Source organism: Jaculus jaculus, chromosome 5 (genome assembly GCF_020740685.1).
Source record: "Jaculus jaculus isolate mJacJac1 chromosome 5, mJacJac1.mat.Y.cur, whole genome shotgun sequence".
Taxonomy (NCBI): domain Eukaryota; kingdom Metazoa; phylum Chordata; class Mammalia; order Rodentia; family Dipodidae; genus Jaculus; species Jaculus jaculus.
In genome coordinates, this window is record NC_059106.1 from 14,396,795 (window position 1) to 14,418,106 (window position 21,312).

Genomic DNA, 21,312 nt, shown 5'->3' on the forward strand with positions numbered 1-21,312 from the left:
ACATTCACTTGTCCAGTCCCTAGGACTTAAAGCACTCAGATAGCAAAGGATATCCCCACTACTACATCACCTGCGCAGACCCCTTTAATTCTAAAACAACCATCTGAAGCCTGATACGATAGCATGTGGTTCCAGCTGCTTGAGAGTGTCACTTAGTGGACAAGTGACTGCTCAGGAGAACCACTTAGGTCCAGAAGTTTGAGTCTAGGCTGAGTAAGAAACCCTCTCAAACATATATTGTAGAAGAGAGAATTTATAAATGTGTGTGACATTCATGTCTAAGAAACTTACATAAAAACAAGTTGCACCCACAGAACAGTGAGTCAGGAGACCTGACACTATGTTATATGATATTACTCTGTCAACATTGGTGATACTGGAATGAGAATTTGAATTCTCTGTTTTTGAGACATACATGGCGATGAAGATAATTACTGAGAACCTTTAGTCGCCAGCCATGTGTGAAGTCCTCAAGTATAATTGGATGCTTAAAAAGTATTTGAATTCTCCAGTTTGAGATAGACATGGTGTTAAAGAGAATTACTAAAGACATTTCATTCTCAGCCATTTACAATGTTCTCAACTGTAACCAGATGTTAATAATAAAAAAAAAAAGTATGCATGTAACATTGAAATTTTGAGTTAAAAGAAAACTGGGTCCCTCAAGTAATTTATCTCCATTGCCCACAAACTTTTTTTGAAAGAGTCTTGGGGATGAAGAGGGTAGCTCAGTGGCAGAGTGCTTTCCTAAACATTAATAAAAAGAGAGTCTTGACATCAGTGGTTCGGGAATAACTATAACACATACCTCAGTGGCAAAGCTGTTGACTCTATGAGAAGGCACTTCACACTGGCCACCTTGAGAGGTGCAGAGCCCCTACATCCACGTGAAAATGAAGCCAAAAGCTCAAAGCAAGGTAGATCTCCCTGGACACACAGCCCAGCGTGTGCACTGATGCTTAGGAGAATAAGGGGTTGTCTTGGTACCAGAAGGGCTGCGAAATGAAAATGAGTCTCTCAAACACACTGCTAAGGTGAGAGACCTGCATTAGCCCTTGGGATGGAAAGCCAGTGCCCCAAAGCACTGGCCCTGTAAGTAGCATGAAGGGCCACCCCAGGTCCCAAGCATGCTGTGGGGTTCTGAAGGCGTGGTGGATTCGCTGTTGTTGCTGCTGCTCCGTGGCCTAGTTCATTGGGCCTAGACAACAAGCTCTTTGAAGTTAAAATAAGTCAATCTATTTTGGACCTTTGTCACTTACATCGGGAAGTGTCAAGTTCTGTTAAGGTCAAGTGGTTTTCAGATGGCCTCTGGCAACCTGTTGGTTCCTTTCTTCCCAAGGGCTGGCAGTGTATTTGAGCCCACCAGCCTTAAAGCCTGGTCTTTCTTGAGACCACCCCACTCAGCTGAGGAGTGCTTGGGACGTGGCCCATGGTGCCCTGTGTGAATGCTGCCCCAGAGAAGGAAAGACACTCATGAAATGTGCATGAACATGAAGGCTTGCTGCATGGGCTTGGATGCACTTGGCTGAGGATTACAGCTTCATAGGGAGGGTACCATGACCTTCCATCTTTACTGCACAGAGTGGAGAGCGGCTGGTTCTATGATCACCTATCCCCCAGCTTCCGAATCCATCCGAACGCACTCACCATAGTCATCAGTCAGCTCGTGGTGTGTGGTGAACATAGACACATGCGTCGCAGCTATGGGATATGGTAGAGGCAGAACACTAAGGGAGGGCTCAGGAAGTCGCCCCCAGGACTCATGAAAATCCCTGCAGATGGGCTGGAGAGACGGATTAGTGGTTAAGGTTCTTGCCTGCAAAGCATAAGGACCCATGTTCAACTCTCCAGGTCTCATGTAAGCCACATGCACAAGGTGACACAAGCGTCTGGAGTTTAATTGCAGTGGCTGGAGGCCCTGACAATGCCAATTCTCTCTCTCTCTTTCTCTCTCTCTTTTCCTTTCTTTCTCTCTCTCTGTCTTTCTCTCTCTCTCCCTCTCACTCTCTCACATAAAAAAGGCCAGTCTATTGGGCTTGCCTTAAAAAAAAAATCCCCCAGCAGTATAGTGGCTAGCCCTTCCTGGAAACGTGGTGTGGGGGCCGCATAAGTGTAACGTAACTGTTCCTGCAGCCACTGAAAGTTCCAGACATGGCGGCACACACCTGTGACCTCAGCACTTAGGAGGCTGAGCAGTAAGATTGCTGCAGGCGCAAGGCCAGCCTAGGCTACCTAGTGAGTTCCAGGCCAGCTTGGCCTACAGAGTGAGACCCTGTCTCAAGACAGCAACAGATATATATGATTTATTTGTCAAAGGAGCCATCCAAAAATGTTAAGGAAGTTGAGATGTTCTCATCCACATCTTGTATGGAAAGCTATAGTAATATAGTTCTATTTTGTCTTTGGAGAAGCAAAACCAAGTTTTTATTCTTAGATTTCAGCTTTAGGGAGAATGGAACTTGGAAGCAGTTATTTGAAGCCACATTTTACTCCCCAAACACAGTGTCGGTGACTGGTATTTAAGGGTCCTAACTGCTCACCCAGCTGCCTGTCACTTCCTGTGGAAATCATTCAGGCTTTTGTCATGCCACCTCCCTTCCTCACTACCCATCCTACGTATTCTCCGTCTTTGTTTCCTGTAGGTCAGGCTAGCAGACTTAAACATCTGTGCTTCCTAAATCACATATAATTGGTGCTAGAGACCAAATATTAATAATAATTTTAAAAAATGATTTGGCAGCAACGGCAGCCTGGTCCACACTGCATCTGCATATTCCCGGAGCATGTTTGTCTCTGTGTCCTCCAGCATAGCTCATTCCGTCAGAGAGGAAAATAAGGTTATAAGAAGTGACTACCATGTTGCAGTTCTTTATTTTCACCAAATGCCTAAATTCCAGCCCTATCTTGGTCTACTCAGCGTTAAGGCATATATGATAAATCCATGTCCTTACTCAGAAAGTTATCTGGCATATAAGACTTTCTCCAGGAAATGAAAAATCACTATAGGGGCCAGAGAGATGGCTCAGTGGTTAAAGGTGCTTGCTTACAAAGCTTGATGGCCTGGTATGCCCATTCTCTCTCTCTCTTTCTCTCTCCCTGTAAATAAATAAATAAAGCTCATTATAAAATCAATCTGCTATTTCAAACCTGAATCTGTTTCTAAGCCCTGGGTGGGAATGAGCTATGCTATGAAGCTCCTATCCTTAGGGGATCAATAAACTGAGCTAAGATCTAGGATATCACTAAAAAAAATACTGAAAATTTTAGGACGGCACCTTGATTCTGTCCATACTGCAATTGCCTGCTGTCATGGAAGTTACAAATTACAGCAAGGGAGAGGGAAGCCAGTTCAAGAAGGGAGGCTACTGCTATCACAGCACTTCCCCTCGAGCCTATAAGCCAAAATAAACCTTTTTTCCCACAAAAAAAAAAAAAAGAAGGGAGGCTAGGTGGGAGAGGGAGGCTGTAGAATGACTTCTGAATCACTGGTTAGGGTTCTGCCTCAGGGAATGAGTTCACTTGCTGGTCACTCAGTGGACTGTGCACATATGCATGCTTCTGACCTCCGAGGCACGACATGATGGTGACGCTCTAATAGACTCTTCTTCCCTTCTGCTATGTCTCCTGTTTCTTGTAACTTGTAGGAAGAAGGAGGATTTACAGATGATAATGCCATTGCTAACCTGCTTTGGGTAAGCCTGACTCTAACACAGGTGTTCTGTAACTCAATGAAGTGGTTTTCCCATGGTGAGCACAAAGCCCAGAAAAGCGCAGCCGGGCGTTACCAGAGTAAGGGAAGATTGCTGGCATGAAAGGAGAGTGCTAGAAACACTCCTCAAAGCCATGTCTTTGTGTAGAAAGAAAGCAAGGGACTTCGACTGCGGAAACTGATATATATGTTCACACATATGTACAGAGGGCCTGGCATGTTCCTGAGCATGCTCAGTTCATAGTCATACGTAGCATGTTAAAATAAAGCTGTGGTGGATGGAAGTGCCTCAGGTGACTACATCACCTGAAAACAATTGGGTCAGTGATATGCAATTTTGACTGGTTCCTTCTAAGGTTTTAACTGAATGAAACATGACAAAAGAACCCGGAAGGGACTGAGTAAGTGGTAGTCATTTAATGAGGCGGCAGCCACCTCTCCTTGAAGCATAAGTGATTTTCCCCAGAAGTACCTTCCTGGGGGCTGACACTTCCTCTCGATGCGGCATGGACACCTCTAATTCAGAGCCCTGGTGGTGCCATCTTGTGCCCTCCCTTGTGCTTTTTTTGTACTCTTCAAGATTCACCTAGTGTGGAGAGCCGATCCTGTGTCCTTACATTATTTTTTTTAATCGGATAAAGAAAATACCTTGAGGAAAGTAATAATGCATGCTAAGCATTAGCAGTGACGACGGCAGTCCCAGGTCCTGTGTCTGAGGCTAAGCATATTCCATGTACTGCAGCAATCTGCCGTTAATTCACCCGGTTGCTGTGCCAAACTGACTCGGTGTGTGCACTGCGCCATGCAGATTTGTTTGTGCATCGGCGTTCAGGGGGAGGGCTGGTGTAGAGAACTGAAATTGCAATGAGAAAATTAACTTTGTTAGATGTTTTCTGCCTCTTCTTCCCCCTCCCCCATCCCATGTCCCGGTAAATCTCCTGTTTTCACCTCTCCTCCTCTCGCTTTGGTCTATAGGAACCTGTTTATGCTTCTAGTTATTCTCCTGCTCTACCTGCTGCGCATAAACACCTGTCCTTTGTGTCTGTTAATCAGGTGAGGAAACGCTTACACACTTTAAGCCTCATTGCAATTTCTGAGTGGTAGGGGAAGGAAAAATCCTCCGTTTGGGGAACAAGCAACATTTTTGCCAGTACAGAAGAAGAGAAGTGTGTTTGTTGTATGCGCGTGTGCGTGCGTGTGTGCATGCGTGTGGGCATGTGTGTGTGTACATGTATTTAAATCAGTTCATATTTTTTGAGGATCAGACCATACACACCCCATCCTTGGCCCCAACTTCCAGGTGAACTCAATGTATAAACTCCCCCCAGTCATGAAACTAGTATAGGGAAAAGTTTGCCTTCTCAGTCTCCAAATCTGAAACCCCAAATTAAGTGAGGAGTCCGTCAAAGGCACCAGTGCCGGTCTCAGCTGCTCAGCACAAATGTTGGTCCTGCTGAGCCTGATGGAGTGGGCAGATGTGGTAGGAGCAGGTTGGGGCATGGGCAGGGGAGAAGGCACACAGGAGGAGAACATTTGACATGAACTTGTTACCGTGGTCCTATTTAAATGAGAACCCCCCAGCCCCCACCCCTGTCCTCACTGTATATCACCTGATCCCCGCCCCAGAGGGGAGATCTGCCCTGGGCTGGGTAGTAGGTGATCATTTTAAAAGCAGAAAAGATTAACAGTTGTGTTGTAGTCCCCTTGGAGTGTCCTAGAGGCTGTGAGCAGTGGCTTCGTCCACTGTCCCCCAAGACTCCTCCCTTCCCACCTGCCTCTGTCACTGTCATTTGCTGTTGCTGTGTAAAAACACTTGAGACTATTCATTTATAGAGAACAGGGGCTGATTTGGGCTTATGGTTTTGGAACTTTTGGTGCACAGTCACAGCTGGCTCTGTGGTTTTGAGCCTGTGGCAAGGCAGAACATTATGTCAGAGAGCTCATGGCAGAACCAGGCTGCTCACCTCATGGCAGAGAGAGAGAGAGAGAAAGAGAGAGAGAGAGAGAGGAGCCAGGGTTTCACGGTCTCCTTCTAAGGTTATGTCCCTGGGGACTTAACTTCCTTCCAGAAGTCCCCACCTCATAGGTTCTACCGTGAGCTCCAGACCCTGGTGACCAGACCTTCAATCCAATAACACTTTCCATCCATGGGACATTCCAGGCCCTTGCTTCTGTCTCCCCCTCAAGACTGGGTGTGTCAGGTCCCTGTGACCAACAGTGTCATCGCATGGCTCTTGCAGGGCCATCAGTAGTAGAATGAGAAGCCTCCACATGCACACATACACATGTGCACCCCCCGGCACGCACACACATGCACCCACATCCATATAAACACACATGCGAAAAAAGAAAAAGGAAGCCTTCATACTGCTTTTGAAAGTGGCTGCATCATTTCATCCCGCAAGCCACAAGTAAGAGCTCCTCTTGCCTCCTAACTTCGTGTCTCTGTCAGCATTTGCTGTTGTTGGTGTTTTGTGCTTTGGCCTTTCCTGTGGATGTATCCTAGCACCTCACTGATGCCATTCGTAAGTCTCTCAAGGTGCACGCTGTTGAACATGTCCAGATCTCTTCTTTGGTGACATGTCTGTTTACAAGCTTTTTCCATTTGTTAATCTTTCTGGTGTTTCAAGGGTCCTTCATGGCTAGGAAGATGGTTCAGTGACTAAAGCACTTGTCACATAAGTGTGAGGACCTGAGTTCAGATCTACAGCAAGCCAGGGGACAGGGTCAGGAGCATCCCCGCAGCTCATGGGCCACTTAGCCTGGCCCACACGGCGGCGAATGAGCGGCCCTGCCTCAAACAAGATGGAAGGCCAGGCCTGGCAGCCGAGGTTGTCCTCTGACCTCCGCATGCGCTGTGGCATGAGCACGCCACATTCAGCCATACCAGACACATACACTCACACAGATTTTTTTTTAAAGAAATTTTTGCATATTTTGGGTAATAGTCCTTTGTCAGATATGTTTTGTAAATATTTTCTCCCATTCTGTGGCTGATCTCATTCTTTTGAAAAGGGTCTGTCATAGCAGTTTTTTAAATGTTTTATTTTTATTTATTTGTTTATCTCGTTTATTAGAGACAGGTAGAGAGAGAGGGAGGGAGAGAGGGAAGGAGGCAGAATGAGCACACCAGGGCCTCTGGCCACTGCAAATGAACTCCAGATGCATGTGCCACCTTGTGCATCTGGCTTACATGGGACCTGGGGAATCGAACCTGGGTCCATAGGCTTCACAGGCATGCACCTTAACCATAAGCCATCTCTCAAGCCCCTGTCATAGCAGAAGTTGTAATTTCAGTAAAGTCCAGCTTGTCAGCTAGTTCTTCATGTATTGTATAGTTTATTTAAAAAGTAATCAAACCCAGGCTAGGGGTAGTGCTCATGTATAGAGTATCTGCCCGGCATGGGCAAGGACGTAGGTTTAATCCCCAGTACCAAAAAGAAGTAAGCAAGCCTGCAGTTTTCTGTGTTTTCTCTGGCTTTTCCCACTATGTCGATGCCATTTGTATTCAAAGGAAGGAATTCCAGATGGTGTTAGGATTTCTGTCCATATTCTGTTTTCTCTCACTGTTCCAAATGATCCTAAAGTTCTGCCCACTAACCCTGGGTCATGACACTATGCTTACTGTCATTTCTATTATATCTTTCTCCAAATAAGGAAAGAAAAACTGAGTAGAGACAAAAAGAAAAAGACAACAATGAAACTTTAAGCCTCCCAAAAAGCAAAGGGATAAAGATGCCCACCTAATATATTTTTCTCTTATTTTGAGTTCTAATGGCAAATTGAATTTTCTTAGAGTCTTCTAATATACAACATATTCCTTACTCCTTACCAAGCAAGTAAAGTCAGATGGCAGGAACTATGGGCCCCTATCCAAGGCCACTAAATAGCCAAGTAGAAACTTGAGGGAAAGAACATCTTTCTACATGACTCACATGGAGAAGATAGGACAAAATATTTAAGCTTCCAGTTCAACAGCAGTGACACATCTCAGAGCTCAGAGCCTTTATCTGCACGAAGACATTCTCAAGAACCCACATGCTTTGGGGAATTGAATTGTTGGCTCAACGATAGCATTTTTCTGAGTCATTCTGACACGCCCCACTGCCGCACCCTGCACTTTGGAGATGTGTTAGTGACCTCATCACAGAACTAGTGATCTCTGGGCCTTAGGAGGGCCAGCATTGCTGGCATTCTGCATGTCTTTTGGAACTCTTTTAAGCCAGTTGCTATATTGGTCTCATTAAACTTCACTCCTGAAACTTCATTTTCAAAGACAACTTATTCTCTTTCTTGACCTTTATGCGATCTTCCCTGGCAAGTTCACCTCATAGTCTATTTAATAAGGGTATGTGATTCAAGAGTTCCTTAGCAGTTGGGTCATCTTGTCAAGGCTTGGTGGAAAAGTTAAAGATTGTTTTTAAATTTTTTGTAGCTTTCATATTGGAAGAAATGAAAACTTCTTGAGAAGTTTCCATAATAGACGGGACAGCCAACCCACCAGTGTTTGATATTTATTCCTCCTGCTTCACCCTGCTACCAATCTCTGGCCCCTCCTATTGCATATGGGAGTGAGTGTTGCTCTGATTAACTATACATGACTGTGGGAGTGAGTGTATGATTATTATGTGTGTGACTGTGTGTGACTGTGCTTATGACAGTGAGTGTGTATAACTTTTATCTTCCCTTCCCAAGCAGCTTGAGTAGTGTGGAGACATGCCCGTTCCAATACTTCAGCGTGCATTTCCTAAAGTGAAAGACTTTCTTGCCCACAGTGATGACCCAGTGATTCAATGATGAACAGGAGGAATTCAACATTTGTGTCATGCTTATCTCACCCGCATCTGTGTTTGAACTATGTTAATATCCTCTCGATTCTTTCCCTTCTAATACCACCTCTGTAGGACCCAAACCAGGACTACGCATCATATTTAATAGTCATACTTCTGTAGGGAAAGATCTTCAGTATCACTTAAATCACCAAGGACCTCAGCATCACTTCTGGTTCTGATGGTCTGCTGAAGTTTCCTGTGCAAGGAACACTCAGAGATTAGATGGTGCTGAAGTTCATGCTCACAGTAAACCAAGTTTTACCCAAGTTTTAGCATGATTTGGTATAACTTGGAAGGAAGGAAGAAAGGAAGGAAGGAAGGAAGGAAGGAAGGAAGGAAGGAAGGAAGGAAGGAAGGAAGGAAGGAAGGAAGGAAGCAGAAACTCCTTCCTACACCATCTTCCATTGTCCCTGGCATTCCATAATGAACTGTGCCATCCTCTCTTCCTGACCTTTGTGAATCTACCAGTCACTTCCTATTGATCCCTGAAGGGACTGTGGCTTGCCCGAGTGAGATGGAAAGTCATGGGGGCAGATAGTGGTGAGCAGCTGGGATGTGTCTTCCCTTAGGCTGCCCTTTCTAGTTCAGGCTGTCAGGGGAAGACTTTGAGATGGTTTTGAGCTATGGCAACTTCCTGTTCAAGGAGAACAACTGGTAAAGAATGGGAAGCTAGGGAAACTGGTGGAGTTAAGACATTCCAGATACAGCTTGAAAGTAAGCATCCCGGTGAGGTGGCACCCCTCAGATCCAAGAAGAGCCTGAGTGAAGCCAGGGACACCCGGGCCAGCGGCAGCTTTCGGAGCCTTGTCCTTGGAGGGACTTCTGGGTGGACAGCTAAGGGGCCTCTCTGTCATTGAGAGGATGAGTTTCTCGTCGTCCCTGCCCAGGGTTCCTTCATCGCATGCCCTCACCTCTGGCTGTTTGCCATGCCCTGTGCCCTGTGCCCTGCTGTAGAGAGAGGTGCTGTGGTGCATGAAGGAGTGTTGTGAGGAAAGAGGGACACACCCTATGTGCTGCTGACTTTTGGGTAACTCCCAGCCCACTGTTACCTACGATCGTCACCCCTACTCTTCCTCCCTGCCTGGCTCCCCACCCCTCCCCAGCACACTCGGACGGGCTTGACCTGGTGCTGCCTCCCACCCTGGCCCCACCCCCTGTTTCATTCCAGTCCTAAGTGCCACCTGGGGATTCTGCTCCTGTGGTCTCCCCTGGACTCTACCATGTCTCCTAACCACAAGCTTACCACAACGACCAGAAATTAAAGACACGGTTTCTTAGAACTCCAGCTCGAACCTTTTAGCTGCTGAAGCCCTGCTGTGCCATTTCTGTCAGCCATGCAGTGCGTTGTCAGTGACAGGCGTGATGTGATCATCCACAACCTCTTCCTGGGGTCTTCCAGCTGCGGACTGTTCAGACAGCACTCCTGCCGGACGGCCCGCTCAGGGAAGCCCTGGGGAGCGTTTCTATAGTTACCTTCACGTTGCTGGGCCAAAACACTCAACCAAAGCAACTGATGGGAGGAAAGGAAAGTACGGTCTGGAGGGGAAGTTTCATCGCAGCAGGGAAAGGAGGGCAGAGCAGAGTCTGGGCATCACATCCTGCCACAGTAGCTGGCAGCAAGCAGCAGGAGTGAGAGCTGAGCTCTGGCAAGGGGGAGCTGGGCTGCTGTACACCAAAGCCACGTCCCAACCACACACCTCCTCCAGCAAGGCTCCATCTCCCAAATTGCCACTAGCTGGGGACTGACCGTTGAAAGCACGTGAATCTATGGGGACCATGTGATGCAAACTGCCACGTGTCCCTTCTTCCTACCCAGCTTTCCCTACACCGTTGCCACCCGTACTCTGGGGGAGCCGGCATGGACAACATTTTCCAAACTGTCCGTGTCGTTTGTAAGCACGTATGGGTAAAATTCCCCATTAACTGATCCAAGCTTAACTCAATAAGTAAATAGAAAACTTTGTTTCGGTTCGATTGTTTGTTTACATGTTTTTTCCCACTCAGGAGTGGCTACAAGGCTCAGGTTCATACCTGCATCATTTCTCTCTTATTTTCTGTCCTGTACATGTGCAAGCAGCGGGTGACAGAAAGTCGGGAGAGCCAAATGACCATCGAGGAGAGGAAGCACCTCATCACCGTGAGGGAGGAGGCCTGGAAGACGAAGGGCAGAGGGGCCGCCAACGACTCCACCCAGTTCACCGTGGCCGGCAGGATGGTGAAGAAAGGTCAGAGCCAGTGCGCGTGTGCGTGCGCCCTGGTCTGGGCATGGTCACCCACAGAGGTGGCATGGGCATGGGACAGTTCAGTGGGGAAAAAAAGCCATGGCTTTTACATTTTTACCTGTACGGACGTTGTGTCGATGACTTTTGGATGGGTTTGGGGATATTCCTTCTGAGTACTTCACAATCATCTTGTGTCATCCTCCAAGTGGGAATTATGATTCAGTTTGTCAGCATTTCACAAATTGCACATGTGGAAACTGAGCGCAATCGTAGATTCTAAAAGCAATGGCAAATCCAAATCTGCTAAGAATTCTTCAACACTTTCATTCCAACAGTTGATTTTAGATAGTTTCCATTTTCTTTTTTTTTTTTTTTAATTTTTAGTTATTTATTTGAGAGCAACAGACAGAGAGAGAAAGAGAGAGAATGGGCATGCCAGGACTTCCAGCCACTGCAAACGAACTCCAGACACGTGCGCCCCCTTGTGCATCTGGCTAACATTGGTCCTGGGGAATCAAGCCTCGCACCAAGGTCCTTAGGCTTCACAGGCAAGCACTTAACCGCTAAGCCATCTCTCCAGCCCAGTTTCCATTTTCTTATGAACTGACATTTAGCTATCCACAAGTTGGCCTTTGGTGATAAGTTTTTGCAAAAAACAGTTCATCTTCTGTTTCTCATAAGGTACTTCCTTTATCCCTCTGGATATATTTCTCTGGATTACAAAGGTCATTTGGTGAGGTGCAGTGTGGAACCCCATATACTCACCTGCAGCAGGGGTCGCTTGCCAATGGTGACCAGAGTAGAACATCAGGTATCCTCCTCCATCGCTCTTCAGCCTGGTCTGTTTAAAGCCAGAGTCTCTTTTCTGACGCTGAAGCTTGTGAGCCTCTGATGGTTCTTCTACCTGTGGGATTGGGGTGACAGTCACGTGTGACCTCGCCCAGATGTTCACATAGGATCTGGAGATTCAAACTCTGGCAGTCTCTGGCCCTCATGCTTGGGCAGGAAGCACACATAACCATTGAGCCACCTCTCCAGCCCCTGCAATTATGTTTTAATAGACACATAGCAGAAGCTCTCAATTCCCAGGTCATGTCTCTGCAATGCAGGCATCACACCTGCTTTGAGTCAGGGTTCCAGCTGACTGACATGACACATGACTAGCCATCTCTGGAGAGCTTTGAGTCTCAGCAGGAATGTTTGGGAGTTGATTTCATGTCCTGTGGGGCATGGTTAAATTTTAGGATCCCTTCACTATCTGCATGCCTATGACTTCACTTCTCAAGCTACTGCATAAATGTAGATTCCCCAAATCTAAAGTTGCACATTCTCTTGGTCTTAACATTTCATTTACAGGTTTAGCTTTTCCTCAGACCTCTGCCAGTGTTCACTCTGATGAATAAAACCTAAGTCTTTGTAGGCACCTAAGTGATGTTTGCAGAAACAAGGAAGATTGGCTTGAATCTTAGTGAAAGTATCCTTTGTAAACTGTGCTCTCATTTAATCTTGGAATTGTCTGAGGACAATAGAAGACAATATACTCCCGCAGGCTGAAGCAGTAGTTACTTGTCTTCCTCAGGTCACACACGGAGCTGCGTAGTCATGCCTGAATGTGAGCTCAGCCCACGCCCCCATTAACAAAAGCAGATGTTGGGGTACAGGTTGAGTACCTCAATTGGGACATGGCAACTTGAATCAGAGCTCAAGTCTTACAAATTTTATCCTGATAATAATAGCATGCTTTGTTTTTTCCCTTGCCCATTTGAAGAATCATACTGTATTTGTAAGTGAATGTGTCCCTTGTGCCCTGGTCTAGTCCACACTGACATCAGAGAAAGCAGCTCTACTCTTGTGCAGGTCTGAATACTTAAAGAGTTCCTCAGTGGATGCTTTTTTATTCCCATTGTCCTGCATAAATCACGAGTGTTCATCTAACAGGTGCTGTGTGACTTACCCAGGAAATCATTTTCTGGTGCTTTTAATCTAATGAAAACACTGTGTTTCATTTCATTATTAAACCTACTGGCTGATAAGCTTATGTGAACTTTTTTTCTTTTGGTCTGCAATAATATGGTATCAGATTTGCATTCACTGCAGAATCAAATAACCAACACTGTAGCCACCAAATTTTCTCATCTCTCAAGTTTTAATGGCACCATTCAGCCATCAGTCTAGAGTTAGCACCCAGCAGGTGGCAAGCTGGCCCCACCCTGGGCTTCATTCTTTCTCCAGAAGCTCTGTGCTCCTCCACTTTCTGTAGGACATTCACCCTTCTTGATATTCTTACCTCTATGCAGCACTTAGCTCTGGATGAGATTTCTGTAGCATCTAGGAAGAAAGGGACTCAAAGCCAGCCAGTGAATAGGAGAGAAGTGGAAATATTCCCAGAGTGTCAGCTATTGTGTATTGCTTCTAGAAGTCATTGAAAAGGGGCTTGGGGAGAGCGTTGGTTCATTATTAACATTTGGAAGTCACATTTATATTCCCTGCCGTAATATGGAAAAGTCCTCCCTAGCTGGAAAAGCCAGTTCCCACTTCCCAGAAATCTTACATGCACTGCAGCCTGAGTGGGCAGCAGGGGGCGCCACAGTCTCAGGATTTGCCAGCGCCCAGCTAGTAGAAGGTCAGATTCGGCTAGTTGCTTTCTCATTCTAAGTCATGCTGTTATTGGCTGTCAGAGGTAAGGGGTTCTATGCTAATGAGCTCTTATGATTTTTCCCAAGCTCCTCTTTAGTACGTGATGACTGTCCTATTCAGGAATGACTCCAAATTTTATATTCCATCATTTTTCAAGAAAGCTTACTTTCTCATTGAGCTGAACCTTTTGCAGGTGTGATCAATAACGTGTACATTTGTATATTTCCAGTAGTATGCATGCAAATCTATATTCAGTCATATTTCCAGAATATTGTCCAGAATGCTAATTTTAAGCCACTTACCAGTTTTTTTTCTTAAGTTTTTAATGCATACTTGCCTCTCCAGCTCACAGGAGGGAGGAGCTGAGTAACTTACTCATGTATCTTTCCTTGTAGGTGAAACTAACTAACATATTCTCTGCTGTCCTAACAGATGATTAAGGGGGGCTTGCACTCTACAGATTTCATGCGCATCACAAAACAATACGAAGAGCATTGGCTTCTCGTTCTGCTCCTTGATGATGTTAGTTTTTTTTCCTTTCAAAGTGCAAGGAGAGAGAGAGAGAGGGAGAAGGGGAGAGAGAATGGATGCAGCAGAACCTCCAGCTGCTGCAAACAAACTCCACATTCATGCATAACTTTGTGCATCTGGTTTTACATGGGTACTGAGGAATCACACCCAGGCAGTCAGGCTTTCAAGCAAGCGCCTTAACCACTGATCCATCTCTCCAGCCCTCACCTTTCTATTCATTACATATTCTTATTCCAACTAGAAGCTTTCTCCATGCATCACCCTCTTAAACCTTTCCCATCCTGCTTCTCAGGAAGCACATAGAAAACACTTCAGCACTGGTTTCCAGGCTCACCCGACCCTCCAACAATTCCAAATGAGTCTGATGCATATCCTCCTCTTTCTTCCAACAGGTCACAACTCTGGATTATTAACCATGTAATGCTCACAAGCCCAGACTGTCACTCCTCCCCTCAGCCAGAGAAAACTCCAGGTCCCAGGGCAACTTGCTGGCTAGTATAATGCATCCCATGTTTAACTTCGTCTGTGGGACGTGGCTCAAGTTTTCTTTCTTTTGGCACCATGGCGCCTGCCACTCCAAAAAGGCCGTCAGCACTCCACTCAGAACTTCATTTGTTCCAGTATATTCCGACTGCCTTGCACACTATTTTATTCCATTTTTGTGTCATGAGTATGGATTCCCATGCATTTGTTGTTCACATTGGAATATTATCTCATGAGCTGCCTACTTGTTAGAAACAGTAAAACCCTGGGTACAGTGCATTTGTCCTATGTACCCACCCAATGTACCCATGCCTACGTGTGAACTCATATGTGTTTTCTGGTCTAAGCCAAGCTGAGGTTCATGCAGAAGCACCAGGTCCTACACATTTCCACGCGTAATTTTCCAGGCTGTTCAATTGCCCCTCTGTGTGTTCACAGGTCTGGCGTCACCCACTGCCATAACTCCAGTTGCATCCCCCGTCTGCAAATCACGAGGCACCACTCCAGTTTCTAAACCCTTGGAAGGTATGACCCCCACAGGTCCCCGTACACCACGAGTTTCTGATAGCCAAGTCCCCAGTGGCGTTTTCTCAGTGATCGTTTCTGTTTGCTTAGATATTGAAGCCAGGCCAGATATGCAGCTGGAATCAGACCTGAAGTTGGACAGGCTGGAAACCTTCCTCAGAAGGCTGAATAACAAAGGTATGTGCCAGAAGCCAGAGGAAAGCCTTGGCTTAGGCTCCTAAAGCACCCACTTTGGTTTGGGTTTGTATCTTCTTTTTTTAATTTTTAATGTTTAATTTATTTGAGAGAGAGAGAAGGGACACACCAGGTCCTCTTGCCACTGCAAATGAACTCCAGATGATGCACCACTTTGAGCGTCTGGCTTCATGTAGGTACTGGGGAACTGAACCCAAACCAACAGACTTTGCAAGCAAATAACTTCAACATCTGAGCCATCTCCCCAGCCCCTGTATTTTCAGTGAGTAGTAAAGAAAATCCTTAAAAGAAACTCCTGAAACCTTGCTCCTCCCTCAAAAATCTCTAAGTCCTAACTCGTTTATTTATGTTTGCTCTAACTTACTTTTGAGATTTTTGTGGGAGGTTGTGTTTAGTGTGTTTTTGTTGTTGTTTGCTTAGGCTAAGTTGATTGTGACTTTTTTGTTGTTGTTCTGAAAAAACACAAGGCCACAAGATGGTTCTGTGGTCAAAGTCACTTGCTTGTAAATCCTGCTAATCAGGGGTTCAATTCCCTAGCACGCACATGAAGCCAGATGCAAAAAGTGGCATGACAATCTGAAACAAGGTCTCATGTAGCCAAAGCTTGCCTTGAACTCATTATATAGCAGTTGATGGCCTTGAACTCCTGATCCTCTTGTCTCTAGCTCCCAAATGCTGGGATTACAAGTGTGAACCACCACACATGGCACTCCAGATCCTAACTATGATCACTTCACCTCCTTTCTATTATATCTTTAGTAACTTACACACACACAACAAAGATTATCAAATTGATTCACTTGATGATGTTGTGATTTGGGGACTCCCAATAATGCATTTGTCCCTGAATTTACACCTTGGGATGTCAGCTAATCAAATTGTGATTTAGTGGTTTGGCTTCTAACATGACCATGGGTGAACTTTCAATTGCATGTATCAGTTTTTATTAAGGTAAAGGTTAATAAAAGCTAATACTTTTTTCTTAAAAATACAAATGATGTCCAAAATAAAGTCCTAGTAAACAGATATGAAAATGAATATTTCAATATAAAGTCATCCCTGTCTATTATAGGATGATATGTGCAAAAACAGCATTTTATCTCTTGAATTAAAAAGTCTATTTGGGGGGTGGGAAGGGAGGAAATTACCATGGGATATATTTTATAATCATGGAAAATGTTAATAAAAATTAAAAAAATAAAAAAAAAGAAAAGCCAAAAAAAAAAGTCTATTTGGGCTGAGGAAATGGTTCAGTAGTTAAAGGTGCTTGCTTGTAAAGCCTACTGGCCCAGGTTTGATTCTACAGTGCTCACATGAAGCCAAACATACAAAGTGGCACATGAATCTTGAATTTGCAGTAAGAGACCTTGGTGAACATTTCTCACTCTCTCTTTCCCACCCTCCCTCCATCGTAAATAAATAAATATTTATCAAATACAAATAAACATTTGTCAAGTACAAAATAGTAGGGTTCTTATTATTTATAGTGACCTCTCGAAGGTTGAAATTATACAAATAGCACTAAACAGCAGAAATATAAAAAAGTATAATATAGTAACTGAAGTGACTGGGCTAGAAATACTAACAATGAGAAGTCTTTTATGCACATATAAAATTCATGGGTCGACAAACAAACACCATGACCAAATCCAATACTCCACCTGCTTTTGTAAATAAAGTTTTATTGAAACATAGCTATATCATTTGTGAACCTAATGTCAGTGGCCACTTTTGTACTACAACAGCAGGATTGAGTAGTCATAACCAAGGCTGTGTGGTTCTCCATTCAATGCCTCAAATATTGCCTGGTCCTTTGCAGGAAAAGTTTGCCAAACCTCAGGATGGAGCAAGGCTGAAGCTAGTTGCCCCTCTAGTAGAACCAGATCATGTTCAGAAATGCTCGCCTGTTTGCGTGAGCCAGGTCAGACTCCCTCCTGCTGGATGGTTTCACTGCGTGAGGTTCACACAGATGGGAAGAAGTCCTTAGGTGCAAAGGCAAGCAAGGGCCCTGCAGAAAGCCACAGAACTGCATGTGAATGCAGCGTGTGTTCCACTCCCGGAGGCAAAGATCTTTAGAGTCATGCAAAATAGGGTCAGAGAAGCCAGGCGTGGTGGCGCACGCCTTTAATCCCAGCACTCGGGAGGCAGAGGCACGAGGATTGCCATGAGTTTGAGGCCACCCAGAGACTACATACTGAATTCCTGGTCAGCCTGCGCTAGAGTGAAACCCTACCTCAAAAAATTTAAAAAAAAAAAAAAAAAGGCCTAGAGTAATTGTGTTCACACAACTCCTGAAGTTTGCTCGCTTCTTTATTGACAGTTGGTGGGATGCAAGAGACGGTCCTTACCGTCACTGGCAAATCCGTTAAGGAGGTGATGAAGTTGGATGATGACGAAACCTTTGCCAAATTCTACCGCAGTGTGGATACTAATATACCGAAAAGTCCCGTGGAGTTAGACGAGGACTTCGATGTGATTTTCGACCCTTATGCACCCAAGTGAGTTATCGTGGTCTCCATCTTTCCTTTACTGAGCAGGCTTTCCTCACCTGCTCCCACCAGTTCCTTCAGCAGGAGCTTCTGCTGCAGGTGCATGGCTGCTGTGGAGCCGCAGCCCAGCACCTCCGGCTACATCCAACTACACCTCGTCCTCTGGATGTGCAGACAGGCAGATTGCATGCATCACACGTGTTTCCTCTAGTCCTGAAAAACAGTGTCACCCAATTTTTCCTATCACCCAAAGATTTTTTTGCAGTATTATAAAAGGTTGACATCACTCCATAGAGATGTCTATACCTGTTCCATTTGACATATTGGATTTTTTAAAATTTATTAATTATTTGAGAGACAGACAAGAAAGAGAAAGAAACAGAAAGAGTATTACGTATGAGCACTCCAGGGACTCTTGCCACTGCAAATGAATTCCAGATACCTTTGCCACTTTGTCCATCTGGATTTATGTGGTTACTGGAGACTCAAACCTAGACTGTAAAGCTTTGCAGACAAGTGCCTTTAACCCTGAGCCCTCTCTCCAGCCCTGATGTACTGAATTCTTATTCATAACTGAATGTATTTCAATAACAATAGCTCAGATTAGTACAATTAACTAGAAAGTCAGGAAGGACTATTGGATAAAGTTGATACATCTAGGGTTTTCTCAGCAACATCCAAAGGTCTCTGTTCACAGAAGAACATAATGAAATACCCAAGACAAGGTGTTATGGTCTTAGGAGTCCATCAGTAGCAAGTGACAGGAAAATACATAAAGTAACTGACCAGCAAAAGAAAAGTCTGGAAAGATTTTACCAGTTCATTCACTGAAACATGCAAGTGGGACCTCAGCTTCAAGAGGCTAGTGACAGTATGGCCTCTCCAAGGCCTGTCTTCCCATAACTCACTTTTCTCTTGATCCAGCTGTAACCAGGGAAGGTGGCCACCTCTATAAAAAATGGACAGGACACCAACTTGGCCAGCTTAGGGTTCAGCTTCACTTCTAATCAAATTCTACCTTTGCTCTTTATTGCTCCAACTTGAATCCTAAGTCTATTCCAAACCAGTCATGTGGACAAAATGCTGATCAACTGGAGCTAGGTCTAGAGTCTTTCCACCCCAGCCATGAAAGGATGGAAGGGTGGAGTGAGATGGGTCCCTCAAAGAAAACTTACGTATCATCACCAGAAGCAGGGCCACATAGGCTAAGCAGACCACACCAACATCCTCCTACCATGTCTCTGTGTAAGACAGAAGTACAAGGTGGCACATGCTTCAGGAGTTCATTTGCAGTGGCTGGAAGCCCTGGTGCACCCATTCTCTCTTTCTATCTGCCTCTTCCTCTCTCACGCTCTCTCTCCCTCTCAAATAAATAAATAAATAAAATGTAAAAAAAAAATAGTGGCCATCATTATCCAGGCTCCAAGAACCCCAGTAAGCCAAGCGTGACTGTCGCAGCCTGAGACTGCCCCACTTTGCCCACAGGTTGACGTCTTCTGTGGCAGAGCATAAGCGTGCAGTCAGGCCCAAGCGCCACGTCCAGGCTTCCAAGAACCCCTTGAAGATGCTAGCAGCGAGGGAAGACCTCCTTCAGGAGTACACGGAGCAGAGGCTAAACGTCGCCTTCATGGAGTCCAAGCGGATGAAAGTGGATAAGAGTGAGTGCCGGGAGCCACCGCCGGCCTCGGGCAGGGCTGCCTTCCCTGCTGGTTAACTCTGCCTTGTTGTCTGCAAAGGCCAGGGAAGGTGCTCACAGTAAATTTGCATGTACATATATACGCCGGTGGAGGTTTTAAAGCTTTTCTTTTTTCACATAAATTTGTACAGCAAGGGTTATCTGATAGGTAGGACCATTAAAATTTAGGTTCTTTTCCTGAGTTTGGCCTCAGCAGATGTTTATGAACTTTGTAATTCAATCCATTTTCAGCCCTGGAAAAAACTCAAACACAATGATTCTCCAGTTCCTATTATTCAAGAGCAAATTAAGATATTTCTTATAGATACCCCAACTGTTTTCCTAATACTAGAGTTTGTAATGAATGTCTTCAAATGGTCTCCAGAGAGGCCTCTCAGGCTGCTCAGAGTTAGTGGAATGCAGTGGGGGACTTGGGATAAGGTCAGGAATGGAGTGAGGAGCTGGGTCCCCACTGGAAGCCATTTGGCTTTGTCTTTATCTGGCCCAGGATGTGATGTTCCACTGCTGTGAAACTGGGTTTCCTGGTGGCAGAGATAATGACAGGCATAATTCTGATATTTGAATGCTTAACTAAAATTTTTATTTTTCTGTAGCATTTATAAACTGATTTCCTAAGGTTTTTCTTAGTGTGTTTTGCTGGGCATAGTAGTATACTCATATAATGTCATACTCAGCAAGTAGATACAGGAGGATCCAAGTTCCAGTCCAGCTTGGACTATGTCTCCAAAAATTTAAAGGAAAATAAGAAACGAAACAGGATTCAGGTGAAATGGTTGAATTTTTTTATGATAGCTAGGTTACTAAGAAAATATTTCTCAAATCACTATGCCATTTTGTGTCAAGTTGTGCTTTATTATTTCAGTGTAAAAAGCCAGTTTCAGTGAAATTGATGTCTGAATTTTGTCCCAGCATATACATTTGTTTAGACAATAAGTTGAAGCATTGAAAGTTTATCGACAAGTTTTACGTACTTTTGCCCAGGCTACATGCCTGTGGGTGTCAGTGGTTGGAATGTGGCAACTGTGAAAACCCAGCCGCCTGCTGTTCAGGAGCAAAGGACCTCAAAATAGCTTATGCATTTGAACACTTTGCTTCCAGCAAAGGTTAGAACTCAATCATGCTCACAGAATGTCACCTTTCTCTATACACCAAGAGTGTTGGAGAAAGACGTCTACCAGTCTTCCTCGGGAACCCACCCTGGCATCTGTAAGCTGCTACCAGCAGCTTGCCGTGGAATTGGGTGCAGTGACCTCAGCACCCGGCTTCATGCTGCAATAGCAGGTTCCCGCAGTTTCTCGTGTGGCCCTCTGCGTGGTGAGGTGTGTGGCACTTGCCAACCATGCGTGATGCCTTCCAGGCTACACTGAATTCTTCACATAGCGATCAAACGCGGAATAGCACAGACGCTCACACTCGAGTCCACCGAGGAACCGTGTTCCTTCTACCGACTGCCTTGCTCTCCCCACCCTCACCCCGCCTTTCTTCTTCAACACCCCCAGTGTCGTCCAACTCCAACTTCTCGGAAGTCACTCTGGCAGGCTTAGCCAGTAAGGAGAACTTCAGCAACGTCAGCCTGCGGAGCGTCAACCTGACGGAGCAGAACTCCAACAACAGCGCAGTGCCCTACAAGAAGCTGATGCTGCTACAGATTAAAGGTATTTCTGAGCAGCCTGCAGGAACTGTGGTGACCAGTGGTTTCTTTCTGGCCACAGTAGCAATCCCAGCTATATCTTTTATTGCCGCCCTGGGAAGGAAAGGCCTGTTTTCTGAGCGGTTCCCATGTACTTTGTACCAAGGTTTCTCTTTACATAACTTCTCTTCAGCTCTCTCTGTGGTAGATAGAGACTGCGCTCTCCTGGCTGCCTTGGGCTGTTGACCGTGACCACAGAAGGCCCAGGCCGAGAGGAGGGGGGTCCCACTGCCTCCTAAGAGCCCTGTGGATAGATCACGGAGAGGAGGGTGGGTGCATGATCTGCCCTCCACCTCGGCCCAG

General features: G+C 45.4%; 1 protein-coding gene across 8 annotated transcripts in view; it reads left to right on the forward strand.

The window, feature by feature from the left end:
• Svil (supervillin) overlaps positions 1-21,312 on the forward strand; it is a 217,831-nt gene that overhangs the window by 169,849 nt on the left and 26,670 nt on the right. For all 8 annotated transcript variants that reach the window (XM_045148956.1, XM_045148957.1, XM_045148959.1 and 5 more), the window contains 6 exons: positions 10,619-10,766; positions 14,853-14,939; positions 15,030-15,116; positions 17,455-17,632; positions 19,109-19,281; positions 20,819-20,974. In XM_045148956.1, the coding sequence (XP_045004891.1) occupies positions 10,619-10,766; positions 14,853-14,939; positions 15,030-15,116; positions 17,455-17,632; positions 19,109-19,281; positions 20,819-20,974 (829 nt within the window). The remainder of the gene's footprint in view (positions 1-10,618; positions 10,767-14,852; positions 14,940-15,029; positions 15,117-17,454; positions 17,633-19,108; positions 19,282-20,818; positions 20,975-21,312) is intronic.